Source organism: Sinocyclocheilus anshuiensis, unplaced genomic scaffold (assembly GCF_001515605.1).
Source record: "Sinocyclocheilus anshuiensis isolate Anshui unplaced genomic scaffold, SAMN03320099.WGS_v1.1 scaffold260, whole genome shotgun sequence".
NCBI classification, from domain to species: domain Eukaryota; kingdom Metazoa; phylum Chordata; class Actinopteri; order Cypriniformes; family Cyprinidae; genus Sinocyclocheilus; species Sinocyclocheilus anshuiensis.
This window is the reverse complement of record NW_015557134.1, coordinates 1,592,897-1,607,470: the sequence shown is the minus strand read 5'-3', so window position 1 is coordinate 1,607,470 and position 14,574 is coordinate 1,592,897. Positions and strand designations below refer to the sequence as shown.

At 34.9% G+C, this 14,574-nt stretch overlaps 1 protein-coding gene across 1 annotated transcript in view; it reads left to right on the top strand.

Moving 5' to 3' along the window:
* The first annotated feature begins 259 nt into the window (after positions 1-259).
* LOC107677975 (dematin-like) overlaps positions 260-14,574 on the top strand; it is a 19,180-nt gene continuing 4,865 nt past the window's right edge. Inside the window, exons 1-8 of the mRNA XM_016473052.1 lie at positions 260-499; positions 9,588-9,647; positions 10,036-10,098; positions 10,252-10,407; positions 10,720-10,764; positions 12,402-12,507; positions 12,587-12,631; positions 12,762-12,905. Of these exons, the coding sequence (XP_016328538.1) occupies positions 9,639-9,647; positions 10,036-10,098; positions 10,252-10,407; positions 10,720-10,764; positions 12,402-12,507; positions 12,587-12,631; positions 12,762-12,905 (568 nt within the window). The 5' untranslated portion in view covers positions 260-499; positions 9,588-9,638. The remainder of the gene's footprint in view (positions 500-9,587; positions 9,648-10,035; positions 10,099-10,251; positions 10,408-10,719; positions 10,765-12,401; positions 12,508-12,586; positions 12,632-12,761; positions 12,906-14,574) is intronic.

Genomic DNA, 14,574 nt, shown 5'->3' with positions numbered 1-14,574 from the left:
ATATATAATGTGTTCGGCTGATGTTTTTCGTTTATGGCAAGAAACCTTGCTCATGTCGGAAATTCAAAAACTGTCCCAATCCCCCTTAATTCACCCACACATGCTGACAGAGAGTCTGTATTCTAGGGAGGAATAAGGGCATAGTGAGAGGAACAGGACGGTCCCAAAACAGCTGTTTTACTCCTATTTTCTCTCATTGGTTGGCCATTCACTGTAAAAAAATGTTTAACATTTCCTTCGCACATTTCCTTCACAAAAGCTACAGAGCGCATTTTTGGGATTATAAACGCGTTCCGAGTCAGCTGACGCCGAAAGCGACTATGATGCTCAAAATGCTGTCTAGGTAGGCAGCTCACTAGTGTTTGAGACGCGGCCAATGTGGCACAGGCATATGAACGCGTGATGCACGCAATGATCTTGAGTGAGTGTTTGAGAGACTTTTGAATTTCTGCATCTCCGGACGGAAAGGACCGAATAAACCGCTGTTTTACAGTCTCAGGTACGATTAGGCCACATGTTTATTTCTCGTCACATAGCTGGGATGCAGTGGAGGATGAGCGGACAATATGGTCAAGTTATTGACGTGTATGGATTTGCGGTCATCGTTTGCTGCTGTTTGGTGTACCTAATGGTGTATTGATGGATGTATTTGTTAATGTTCTTTTCCGTAGTCGATCATAAGCATCAGTAGAGGTATTGTGGTATACAGAGGCACCACCAGACACTTGTCCTTCTACATGCACAGAAGAGTCTCGCGAGCTCTAGAGGACAATTATAGCTTTATTTGAAAATGTCGAACCTTGGTTTAAAATGCCCGACTAGAAAATAAAATGTGTCCTTAGGCCACATAACCTTCTACAAAATCTTAAGACCTAAAATAAGGAATGTGCGCTGTATGGGCCTGTCCTTTAACTGTCCTGTAGCCTACGCGTTATTATTCATGACTCGAGTCATATAATTAACATTATTTACGCAGTTTGCATGTATTATGATTCAGTTAAATTTCGCACGTATATAAACGTTTTTATTTGATTTATTAGCGAATTACATTTTACTCGTGCCTTTCTAGCGTCCCGAAATAACATAGAGATAAAAAAAAAAGAAAGAAAGAAACGAAAGGAAAGGAAAACAGAAAGTCTCATTGTTTTCCTGTCCAAAGCAACAGGAAACTACTGCTTCCTTCAGTCCTGCAGTTTCTCCGTTGAGCAACACTTGTTTGTTTTGTGTGTGTGTGTGTGTGTGTGTGTGTGTGTGTGTGTGTGTGTGTTATTATAAGGCTAAATAAATTAAATATACTGTTATTATTATTATTATTATAGACTTATAATTAGATTTTTTTCATATTTGTTGAAATATTCATCAAAGGAATGACTGCAGACAAAAACAAAAACATTTCCTCATGATCACACTCTGAGTTGACAGCATTAATGGTGGCAGTGAAAAGACTTTCTCATCATCAGATAAGGAGCAAAGAGTCATATGGTGACGTCTTGATCCAGAGATTCTTCACTCTCTCAATGTTATATTTCCTTCTGATATGTCCACCTGTAGCTAAATATTGCTGTGCATTTATTTTGAATTCCCCATGGCATTTGAGAGACTATTTAGTACTGAAATATATGAAGATGAGTAGTGACGGTGCATAATGAAACTTTGAAACAGTCTGAATGTCTGTTTGATATTATAAATCAAGTTACAGCAGATGACCTCCCCTTCCTGCACTGTTTCACTTAGATTGGATTTACATGGAACATCAATGCTAAAGTAAAATGTAATTTCTATCCTGTGTTGTGTTGTGTTGTGTTCTATTCTATTCTATTCCATTTTGCAGTTTTAGGACTATTCAATACTATTCTGTCTGGTTTATATCTATTCTATTCATTTTATTCTGCCACATTCTAATATTCCCTGTCATAATAATTCTATTTTGCCATTTTTAGGGCTATTCTAATCTAGTGTAGCCTATTCTTAATGTCTGGTCTAGATCTATTCTATTCTATTTTTCTATTCTATTTAATTTGACCCTATTTAGGACAGGACTATTCTATTCTATTCTGTCATGTCCTGTTATTCTTTATTAATTCTTGTCATTATTCTTATATTCTGTTCTATTCTTTCATACTCTACTCTATTGTATTCTACTCTATTTTATTTAGCCGTTTTTAGGATAGGACTATTCTGTTTTGCTATATTCTATTAATTCCTGTCAATCTGATTTTGCCATTTTCAGGACTATTCTATTCTTTTCTGTCTGGTTTAGATCGATTCCCTTCCCTTCTATTTTTTAAAAATTCTATTTTGTTAAATTCTGTTCTTTCCACTCATATTCTCTTCGATTTATTTTGCCGTTTTTAGGACTATTTAGGAATTTTTCTTTTCTGCTATATTATATTCATTCCTGTCATATTCTATTATATTAAATTTTACAATTTTAGAAAAGGACTATTCTATCATAATTTTTTCTTCTCTATTATATTCTATTCTATTCCGTTCTGATCTATTCTTTCCTGTCTGGTCTAGATCAATTGCCTTCTATTCAATTCTGTCATATTATATTTTTTCCTGACATCATAATTTTATTTTAGAGTTTTTAGGACAGGACTATTCTATTCTAGTCCAGTCGTTTCTTCCTGTCTGGTATAGAGCTATTCCCTTATCTTTTGTTCTTTTCTGTCATATTTTTTATTCCTTCCTGTCATGCTCTATTCTGTTGTTTTCTATTATATTTTGCCGTTTTTAAGACAGAACTATTCTGCCATATTCTATTAATTCCTGTCATATTCTATTCTATTCAATTTCACAGTTTTTTAGGACTATTCTGTTCTGTTCTATTCTAGGACTGGACTATTCCATTCTAGTGTGGAAGTCGTGGCCTAATGGTTAGAGAGTCAGACTCGTAACCCAAAGGTTGTGGGTTTGAGTCTCGTACTGGCAGGGATTGTAGGTGGGGGGAGTGAATGTACAGCGGTCTCTCCCACCTTCAATACCACGACTGAGGTGAGCAAGGCCCAAGGGGAGCAGCCCCCAACTGCTCCCCGGGCGTCGCAGCAAAAAAATTGCTGCCCACTGCTCTGGGTGTGTGTTCACAGTGTGTGTGTGCACTTTGGATGGGATAAATGCAGAGCACTAATTCCAAGTATGGGTCACCGTACTTGGCCACATGTCACTTCACTTCTATTCTGTTCTTTTCTGTTATAATCTTTCCTGTTATATTCTGCTCTATTCTAATCTGTCATATTCCATTCTGTTTTGTTTCTGTTCTTTTCTGTCCTAAAACTGCAAAACAGGCTGTAATACTTTGTGTGGGGAAAAAAGTGATGGAGTTGTTATAATGCACTTTCCGGCCATTGATGTCTCCTCCTGTCATTGGGATTGCTGTTCAGTGATTCACTAAGAGTGGGAAGCATAGCAGGTTTAATCAATGGAACACTAATCTGATTGAACAAATCCAGCAGTCAGTCTCTCCGCTGGTCTGAACTTCACAAGCTTGTGAAGATCACTGAACTAGGCAAGACAATCCAGAGCTCTGCTTAACCCCCAGGCTTATGACCTGGATAGCACTACATGCGGAATGAAGCTGAGTCTGGAATAAAGAAACATGGCTGCCCGACCACGTGCAGCACATCAGAAGTGATGGGGAGGAGTTAGGAAGGGTGCAGCATGGCCATTGTTCTATCATGAGAGATCTTCAAGAGGAAGGCTTCCTCAGGCTGTTTATGTCAAGCCAGAAACACAAGCACCCCAGCTCCTCAGCTCCTCACATCACGCTCCCAGTGGAGCAGCAAGGCCTCACAGAGGTAATGGATCCTGTATCCATCAGCGTTGCTTGGAGAATTTGCTTCAGACGGAGAAGAGCGTTGCCCTGGTGACGCAACCGACGGGTCTGATTGGGCGTTGGCTGCTCTTGGTCTGCTGACTGAGATAAGTGCATTTCAGTTTGGGTGGAGAGAGAAGTGGGTGGGGTCTTCAAGGCAGCGTGTAGAGAGAGAGAGAGACGACAAGGACTGGGGAGAACGGGAGTGGGATGACAGGAAGTCTGGATCTCTCAGCGTAGGATTTCCTCTTCGTCACAGAGCTGGAGCTGAGGTGAAATCTTGGTGTGTATTGTGGCTTGTTTTGCCTCCAAATGACTGTTTCCTTTCAGACTGATAACGGTTGGTTTTGTGATCCCTTCCTTAAATTATTATTTTTTTTTTAATGAAGTTATGGATTCTTGGTGCTTGTTCCTGTGCAGTTTATGACTTAAATAAGCAATATAATTATTTATTTAAATTTCTAGTTGTATCATACTTGTGTGACTATGCTGTGCTTGGAAGTGTGTTTTAATGGTCCTAGAAGATGGTAATTTTGCCTCAATATGAAAGCTTTCTAATGTCCAACCAAAGAATCATTTTCATATCAGTATTTTTGTCTTGTCTTCCAGTGAAAATCCATCTAAACATCCATAAAACAAGAGTAATTTACTTTAGTGACTGATACACAACACACATACTGATTAAGAAACTGATTTCTTTGCAGTGAATAAGAATCATACTTATATGAATAAGAACCCTGACTGCTTACTCATGCATGCTAAAACTCCCTGTCTGATTGGAGATAAGGACTTTCTCTGGATCTCATGAGTGCGCTGCCTTGCTTCCTTATTAACACGCACTGTTTTCTCTAATGCTTGCCTTGAAGCAGGTCCATTAATCCCAGTCTGACACACTGTGCTGTTTTAGAGGAATGTTAGTAATGGTAGATCACAAGCTTCTCTCTGGTTAATCAGCATGTTTTGTGGTAGTACATATTTTTTATACTGCTATTGACATACATGCCGTTATTATGTTCTCAGTAAATACTGTAAGTACAATAATACAATGGAATAGATTAATTTTAAGCTCTTCTACAAATGATAAGTGTATGGATGCAGCAGCATGTTAAAGTCTGCCAGTCACCATTAAGTATATTTTGTTGTTGCTTATTATTTTTAATTTTCCTTATTTTATCTATAGGTTGGTTAAAAGTTAACATAAGGTGTTGCTTATTTTTATTTAATTGTATTTATTAAGGTTTCATTTGTTAACATTACTTAATTTCATTAGTTAACATTAACAATGATGAATATAGTTAAAGGGATACTTCACCCAAAAATTCTGTCATTAATTACTCACCCTCATGTCGCTCCAAACCCTTTTTGAGCGCAAAAGAAAAAAAAATGCTCTGGGTGTGTGTTCACAGTGTGTGTGTGCACTTTGGATGGGATAAATGCAGAGCACTAATTCCAAGTATGGGTCACCGTACTTGGCCACATGTCACTTCACTTCTATTCTGTTCTTTTCTGTTATAATCTTTCCTGTTATATTCTGCTCTATTCTAATCTGTCATATTCCATTCTGTTTTGTTTCTGTTCTTTTCTGTCCTAAAACTGCAAAACAGGCTGTAATACTTTGTGTGGGGAAAAAAGTGATGGAGTTGTTATAATGCACTTTCCGGCCATTGATGTCTCCTCCTGTCATTGGGATTGCTGTTCAGTGATTCACTAAGAGTGGGAAGCATAGCAGGTTTAATCAATGGAACACTAATCTGATTGAACAAATCCAGCAGTCAGTCTCTCCGCTGGTCTGAACTTCACAAGCTTGTGAAGATCACTGAACTAGGCAAGACAATCCAGAGCTCTGCTTAACCCCCAGGCTTATGACCTGGATAGCACTACATGCGGAATGAAGCTGAGTCTGGAATAAAGAAACATGGCTGCCCGACCACGTGCAGCACATCAGAAGTGATGGGGAGGAGTTAGGAAGGGTGCAGCATGGCCATTGTTCTATCATGAGAGATCTTCAAGAGGAAGGCTTCCTCAGGCTGTTTATGTCAAGCCAGAAACACAAGCACCCCAGCTCCTCAGCTCCTCACATCACGCTCCCAGTGGAGCAGCAAGGCCTCACAGAGGTAATGGATCCTGTATCCATCAGCGTTGCTTGGAGAATTTGCTTCAGACGGAGAAGAGCGTTGCCCTGGTGACGCAACCGACGGCTCAGATAAGATGTGCTATTCCTAGCAGTTACTAGTTTAACCTTTAAAGGGATACTTCACCCAAAAATTCTGTCATTAATTACTCACCCTCATGTCGCTCCAAACCCTTTTTGAGCGCAAAAGAAAAAAAAAAGAAGACTTTATTCAACAATTCGTCCTAACGCGGATACGTTGTTTTCGTTCAAATCAAAGCGTAAACGACGTAAACTGCGTATCCGCATGGCACAGCTGACATAAAACAGCACACGCAACCACTCTTTATCACAACCCTGCTAAAAGTGCCAGTACGTGCGCTCATTGGTGCCCCTTCAGCTGGTGGCGCCCTAGGCGACCAGATTCCATAAAAAATATTTTAATTTGTGTTCCGAAGATGAACGGAGGTCTTACGGGTTTGGAACGACATGAGGGTGAGTAATTAATGACAGAATTTTCGACAGAATTCTTCGTATAAGTAGTTTGTTGAAACATCATCACAATATCCAATTTTTAAAATTCAACAGTAATTCCACCTTGATCCACGACATTTATTAACACATGAATAAATGTTAAAAGACTGGCTGTCCCACTTAGACTGTTATTTTCCTGATATATTTTCCTTATTATTCCTGGCATGTTATTCCAAATGAATTCAGCACAAAAGACAACAATCATTTAGTAATATTTTAGTGCTGTCAAATAATATTATTGCTTTATTTTTTCGATAATGTTGGTTAATGTCTTTTGACATTGTCTTAAGACTTGTTAACATCAATATTGACCATTGACCATTATGAGTATTTCACCAAAAGATGGCAGATAGATTTGCAGTTGTGGTGCTTCATTGTAAAAGCAAATCTAAAAACAATCGGCTCTGGTCTCTGCTGTGTTTTGAGGTGATGTGTGCTATCAGATTCCTGCTGGAACAGCAAACGGCTCAATTCGAAGGTTACCTGTAATGTGCACCACAGCACAAGCTACAGCAGAAAAACACAATGAAATGTATGAAATCGCTGTAGAGTAGGAAACCAGATAGTAAGAATCATACAAATGAAAATATCCTCACAGATGCCATGTAATTATTGAAGTGCTCAATTGTCTTCTCAGCGTGTGAATGACCAGTAAATCAAACTTTATTTGAGCCTGGTGCTCAGGGACTCTTCTTAGCCAGATTGAACTTGAATTACAGACAGCTTGATGCACATGGGTCCCTTCATCTCAAACACAGACCATTTAAATTGTATTCTCAGGGTGATCAATCATGTCAGTAAGGAGGTGCTGCGTCCTTCATGCCAGAGTAAACCTGACCTGAGCTGATTGCTAACCCTCCTAACCAGCAGAGGTCAGGCCAGGGTGGAAAAGATGGAGGTTTGGTGCTCCAATAGATTTCTGTCTCACTGCCCTTTTGTGTCAAAGCTTTGTGTAAAGGAAAAAAAGTGTTAAAAGTGAAGAAATATTGCCTTGTCAACTGACTGAAATAAGTTGAATTACTAAAATTATTAAAACTGAAATAGATATAAATAAAAGCTAAATATAAATAATAGTAATAATAATAAATGACATAACAAGCCCATTAAATCTTCAGCTAAAATTTAAATGAAAACTGAAAATGTCAATGTAAAAGATAATTAAAAAAATTAATAAATACCATAATAGTATATATAAATAATACTTAAATAACATGATACAGAATCTCTTTTCATGGAGATCAACTTACAAAAGGCTTTACTTATAGTTGTCTCTGCATATTAAACTGAACTATTTTATCAGTATTTTTTAAAATATTTTTATTTTAAAATTGGATTTTTGAAATTTGAATTTTATTACAGTATTGAGAATTTGAGTGCATTAAAATAGTGTAACAATGCAAGAAAACCATTGTACAACAGTTTTATTTTTTATGCATTTGAATTGTTTTAAGATGAAATATGACCCAGATTTTTAAATGTAATGCATTTCCCTTGACATTTAGTCTCTTTTCCCCTGAAGCAAGGCATGAGCAGTCAAAACAAAGCAGAACGAAAAAACCTCTCGCATTACCTTGAGTGAACTTCCAACTCCAGCAAATCAAAAAGCTGTTTTTGCAAAAAAAAAAAAGCATCTTTGTCAACTATTTTAATGCAAGGAAATGGATTCAAAACGCCTTGCGGCTTGTATCCCGCTCAGAGAGTGTTACTTGTGCTCTTTTCATGAAATATTCAAGGCTCATCCTTATATGAAATTGAAATGACTGAAATTCTAATTAGCACATTAACCATTGCCAACCCGAGACCATCTGTACGGAGTATACTCGTCTGATGTTTTCTAATGCTGGAACCTGATAAATACTGTGGTCAGTTCTCAATTCTCTGCTCATGGTGAAATTGGGTGAGCAATCATGATGTCACTTCCCCTCCCCCCACACTAACAGGATGCCGTCCCTGCATCTAATGAATTAACATGTAATTTCATAAAGACACGAGATCAGATGAATGGTATAACTGTTCTCCTTCATATTTATTCATACTGATAGCAGCTATTCACATTGATACCAGTCAGTTCTTCCAGTATGGACAAAAACATGCGGTTCATTGAAATATTAATAAATATTACAGCTACAGTATATTATATAGGCCTATAAATAACACTACACAGAATAGCAGTTCTTGGGATCAACTTTACGTTGTCTCTGCATATTAAACTGAGATAGGAGAAAGTATTTTAACAGAAAAAATGACCCACATCGACTTTAATATTCATTTTATGGTACCTTTCTACCATAAAACAAATGATACTCATCGAAGCTGCGTGTGGAATAAGCTTGTTATGCATGTATCGTGTATTGAGTGCTGAATGAGTGTTGAACGCCCTCAGTGGGAGGCTGAGCAAATGGATCGCCTCAGACTGAATTTCAGGATCGTTCCGCTGATATAGTCTGCTAATGTGAGATCTTCACAATGTTGTCATTTCAGCTCTCGTATTTCTAAAACTGTGATTTATATGAAGGTAGAATTTAATTTACGCTTACAGTCTTATGTACACTTCCACAACTCTTACCCTGCGTATGCAAATCTTTTTGACGTCATTCTACCTTCATAGATTTATATCAAAACATAGGATCATACAAGACCATTGTTATATTCCATTTCCAACTTGCTTTTTACATTTTCCGAAGAAAATATGAGTGGTACCACAATGCTGGGTTGTTGTGGTGTGATTGCAAAGCCATTGTTTTGTGGTTGCTAAGGTGTTCTGAGCCATTTTTAGCACACTGCTGTAGAATTGCTATGGTTTTATAGATGGTTGCTAAGTAAAAGCGGATATACTTAACCCCTTAGTATGGAAAATACTTTACAAAATAGAGTTTTCCCCTAAAATATCTAAATATAACAAGATTTGTGAAGATTTTACTATTTACGGGAGAATAAATAGGTATTTATTAAAGAATAGGTCAGGTTTTTTTTTGTTTTGTTTGAAGAAAGACGTGGTTAGCTTTAACGCCGCTTTAGCATTGTCATTTAGCATGTCCAAATATCCAGCTAATAATTCATTATTTATAATACTTAAATTAATTTGCTTATTTTTTGAATTCATGTTTGGCCTTTTGTGCTTTTTTGCAGATCTGTGTAACTGGAAGAACAAAGAAAGGAGTTTTATAGTTTACCTCAGTCATGCAGAAGGTAATGTATGTGGATGCTATCATGCTTGATTTGTATTTGTTTATTTTTTTCCAAGTTCATTTCACCTTAAAGCCATTTTTGCCAAAAATCGTCCATCTCCTAACACTAGAATTTCCATAATGTTTATATAGCTTTTCTCAATTCCTCATATGTGGACACTAACCTCTATATTGTCTTTCTGTCAAAGTAAACCCATTAAAGTATGATCAGATCTGCAGTGGGTTTTTTCACTTAGTGAGAATGGAAAGGGGGCATGGCTGAGTGACACACATCATCAGTTTGATTGATGGCATTACTTATAAATCTTATTTCTCATTAACAACATGTCACTGGATAGGAGCAGTTAAATGATGACCTCTGACCTTTTTGCTCTGCTCTCCCGCCACAGGCAGGGACGGCCCCGTCCTCCCAGGGTCCAAGTGCTCCTGGGTCCCCAGCCACCTCGATTGTGGTAAGTAAAACTTTCAGTTTCACAGATAACACATGCGTTCTGTTATCTGCCATAAAGCACATGCTCCACATCCCAGTTCCCAGGAACCCCGTGAGGCATCTCAGAGGACAAGCGTTTCTTTCACTCAGCCTCTCTCTTTCTAACTCCCCAAAGGCACGAATGGACAATCAGGTCATCGGATATAAAGACTTGGCCGCCATTCCCAAAGACAAAGCCATTCTTGAGGTGGAACGGCCAGATCTGATGGTGTACGAGCCGCATTTCAATATCTCAGCCCTGGATCGGATAGGTCACTCCAGAAGCAGAGAGGTCAGAAAAGAACGAGTGTGTCTTTAGATCGAGTCTTTGTTTCGTTGTACCATCGGGAAGCATTTGAGAAGCTTTAATGTACGTTTTACAACTTCCACTTCAAGTGGGATCAATATACAGTATATGTGTTTTGGCGAACGGGAAGCTGGATATAATGGTGAGGTGTAACTTTAATGCTATTCGTCGAGCTTTGTTATGCATGTGAAATCATTTGTGTGTGTTAAAGAGCCACAGAGCCATTGGATGTCAGACGTTGAAGACGATGCATGTACAGTATGTGTGTGTTCTGTTTTCTCTCCTTGTCTCCTCCAGAGATCAATGTCTCCTCATTCTGTCTCGCCTCCTCCTTCCCCAGAGGTGAGCCATCAAGCCTCTGTCGATCAGAACTCACACTAGTCACCGATCACTAGCTTTAACCACCACACTTATCTTCCTGGACACTTCCAGCGTGATTGTTTTACTGAGCCACTCAATGAATGAAGGACTTTCAGTTTCAGAATTACATTTCAGCTATGTTTGCCAAAGCAAATATGGCAAATATGTCTTTAGTTATGTTTAATTCATGTTAATGATAATGTAAATAATTACATTTATAATAGTTTAATTGGCCATAATATGAAAATAATTAGCAGCATATTGTTATCATTACAGAATTGTAATGATTTTATTTTTATTCATTATAATCATTGCTATTAATTAGAATATTATATTGTAGTATTCAATTTTTTAATCATTAACATTTATTAATCATAATAGTTAAATCTGAGTTCTTCTTCACTGATTAATATTATTCATTCGTACTTATTAATTATTATAGTACAGTATTTGAATATTGTTGTAATATTGAATATTAATTAATATTATTACAATTTAATGATTTTATTTTCATTTCTTTAATTCACATTATTGTGTTGCAGTCATATAAACATTATTTAAAAAAATAATTATTTAGCAAATCTCAAAAGGAATACTCTCTTATTATCCATAATATTTTTTTTTTTATGTATTTATTTTTTTTAGTTCTTGATAATTAATTAAAAAAAAAACTACTAAATTGTAATATCTGCCGCTATTAGACATAACATGACAATTATTAGTAGCATATAGTTATCAGCCAGAAGTATAACATGATTTATTTTTAATTAATAAATTATACTGTTCATTATAATATTATATTGTAGTATGTATTTTTTATATTGAATATAAATCTGAATTAATACTATTAATTATTAGCATTATTAAACAGAATATTTCAAATGTAGTCTTTCATGAATTATTAATGTTATTATTAATTCTAATTCTTTTAATTAATATTATATATTATAGAATTATGTTGTAATGCTGATGTATAGATCAATAATATTATTACAGTTATTAATTATTTTATTGAATATAAAAATGTATGTCTTTCATTTATATTATTATGGTGCAGCCATATAAACATTATTCAATGAATCCATAGTTTTTAGTGTTTCTTAAAAAAAATAAAAAAAATTTGATATTGACCATGTATTGGTTATTGGCAATAACATGAAAATAATTAGGCATATTGCCCTTATGCATTTGAACATGATTTATTTTGTATTCATTAGAATTAATACTATCCATTATAATATTATATTGTAGCTTTCATTTTTTTTATATTGAATATGAATATGAATTCATACTGTTACAGCATATCTGTATCAGACAGAATTATATTATTGCACATTCATAATTAACTATATTTAAACTAACTAGAACACTGAACAGTGGAATCAAATGCCATTCTATGCTGCTGACCACTCTTAGCATATTTTACAGTAAGGCATGTCATATTATTGATGCAGGCAGTGAAATATGATGGCCTGGCTTCTGTTAACATGCTGAGTGTTTAAATTATGCCCACTCTTATGATCAGGATTGAAACAGGAATGTACGTCACCATATTCAAGTGCTTCATTATTAGCATTCCAGAATAATAGAAGGTTTATGCAGTTCCCCTGTTCTTTCAGATATTTGCTTCAAAAGAGTCAAAGGAGTGGTCAGAGCAGGGCTCCCCAGGAGGCTCCACAGTGCAGCTCCGCAAAATCAGCCCCGTGCAGCACTTCCACAGGCCGGGTACTTCAATCACAGCACAGCGACACCTTTCAGAATCATTCCAACGTGTGTGAGCTGTAACTGTACCTTTGTGTTTCAGACAGTGGCACCAACATCTATAAGAAGCCACCAATTTACAAACACGGTATTTGTTCTTGTATTATTTCATACATATAGTTTTCTAGTTAGTGAGCTTCACCTCACTCTTGGTTTTCCAGGGTGTACTGAAAGATGAACTGGTCACATTATGCTGTTTATCTTGTCTCTGTCCTCAGACGGACAGACGGGAACGTCTCATAGTAAACATGATGTGATCATTGAGTCCTCCAAGTTCCCAGCAGCCCAGCCGCCTGATCCCAACCAACCTTCAAAGATAGAGACAGAGTACTGGCCCTGTCCACCCTCTCTAGCCACTATGGGTAAATGCTCAGCAGCTTCATATTTCTGTAGCCCCTCCCACAGTGACATTTGATTGGTCCAAACTCCCACTCCACATCACTGCATACTGAAGGTGAAACGACTGAAATGTAATGTCCCTGATAATATTGCAGCTTTAGAGAAGCACGCAGAGTTGATTAACTTGAATTAATCAGAGATGATTCACTTTTAACATACAGTATATGCATTTAAAATGTAGTTAGTATAATAAATATAAATATTATTAGTATAATAATAATAATAATAGTATAAAAATAGTATAGTAAATATTATTCATTATAATATTATATTGTAGTATTTTAATATTATTGTGCTATTAAATACAAATTAAATAAATGTAGTCTTTCTCCACTGATTAATAATTTAATTTTTATGTAATAAAATAATTAATCATACAATATTCAAATATTATATATTGTAGTAATCTAATAATAATGTAATATTTAATATAAATATTAATACTAATCAATCTGTACTATTAATAATTATTATTAACATTATTAATTATAAGAATGAATATTTAGTCTTTGTTGATTATTATTATTATTATTATTGTAAATTATATTATTTTTAATATATTGTAGTATTCTGATATTTGTAATGTTAAATATGAATATTATTCAATTATTAATTACTAATATTAATTACTAATAATTACTAATGACTAGCATTCATTTTAATAATTTAAATGTCATTTTTCTCCACTGCTTTATGATTTAATTTTTATTACTTCTAATTATACAATATTACAATATTATATTGTAATATCCTAATATTATTGTAATATGAAATATAAATATTAATTAATGCTATATATGAATTACTACTATTATTAACATTATTGTATATAATAATTAAAATTGATGAATTTATTGATCAATCAATATTATTTCTTTCAAGTTATAATAATTATTATTATTGTAAATTATATTATTTGTAATATATTGTAGTATTACGATATTATTGTAATACGAATATTAATTATTCATTTTAATTACTAATGACTAGCATTCATTTTAATAATTTAAATTTAATTTTTCTCCACTGGTTTGTGATTGAATTTTTATGACTTCTTATTATACAATACTACAATATTATATTGTAGTATCCTAATATTATTTGAATATGAAATATACATATGAATTACTACTATTATTAACATTATTGATTATAATAATTAAAATTGATGACTCTGTTGATTAAATCAATACGATCATTTCTTTCATAGTCATAATTAAAACAATTGTATTATACTCTAGTATTCTACTATTACTGTGATATTAAAAATGAATATTAGTGAACAATAATTATTAACATTATGAGTTATAATAATTAGAAGTCTCTCTTCACTGATTAATATTTAACAATATTTATTTTTACTATATATATGTATATTATAGTATTTTATTGTGGCATTCTATGTTGTAGTATTCTAGTATTGTTGACACGATGCGCAAAACTCCGCATTTGAACAGTCAATAGCAAATACTTAAACTAATAACAAAACATACTTACAGTAGATGATTCAGAAGTGTCAGATTGTCATAGCAAAGTCAGAATTTAGCCTTTTTTTTTTTTAGAAATAGCCTTTGTGCACAGCCAGCCTTGTACTCTTCTAGGTTCAAAAAACTGTCGTCCATAAAATGCGTT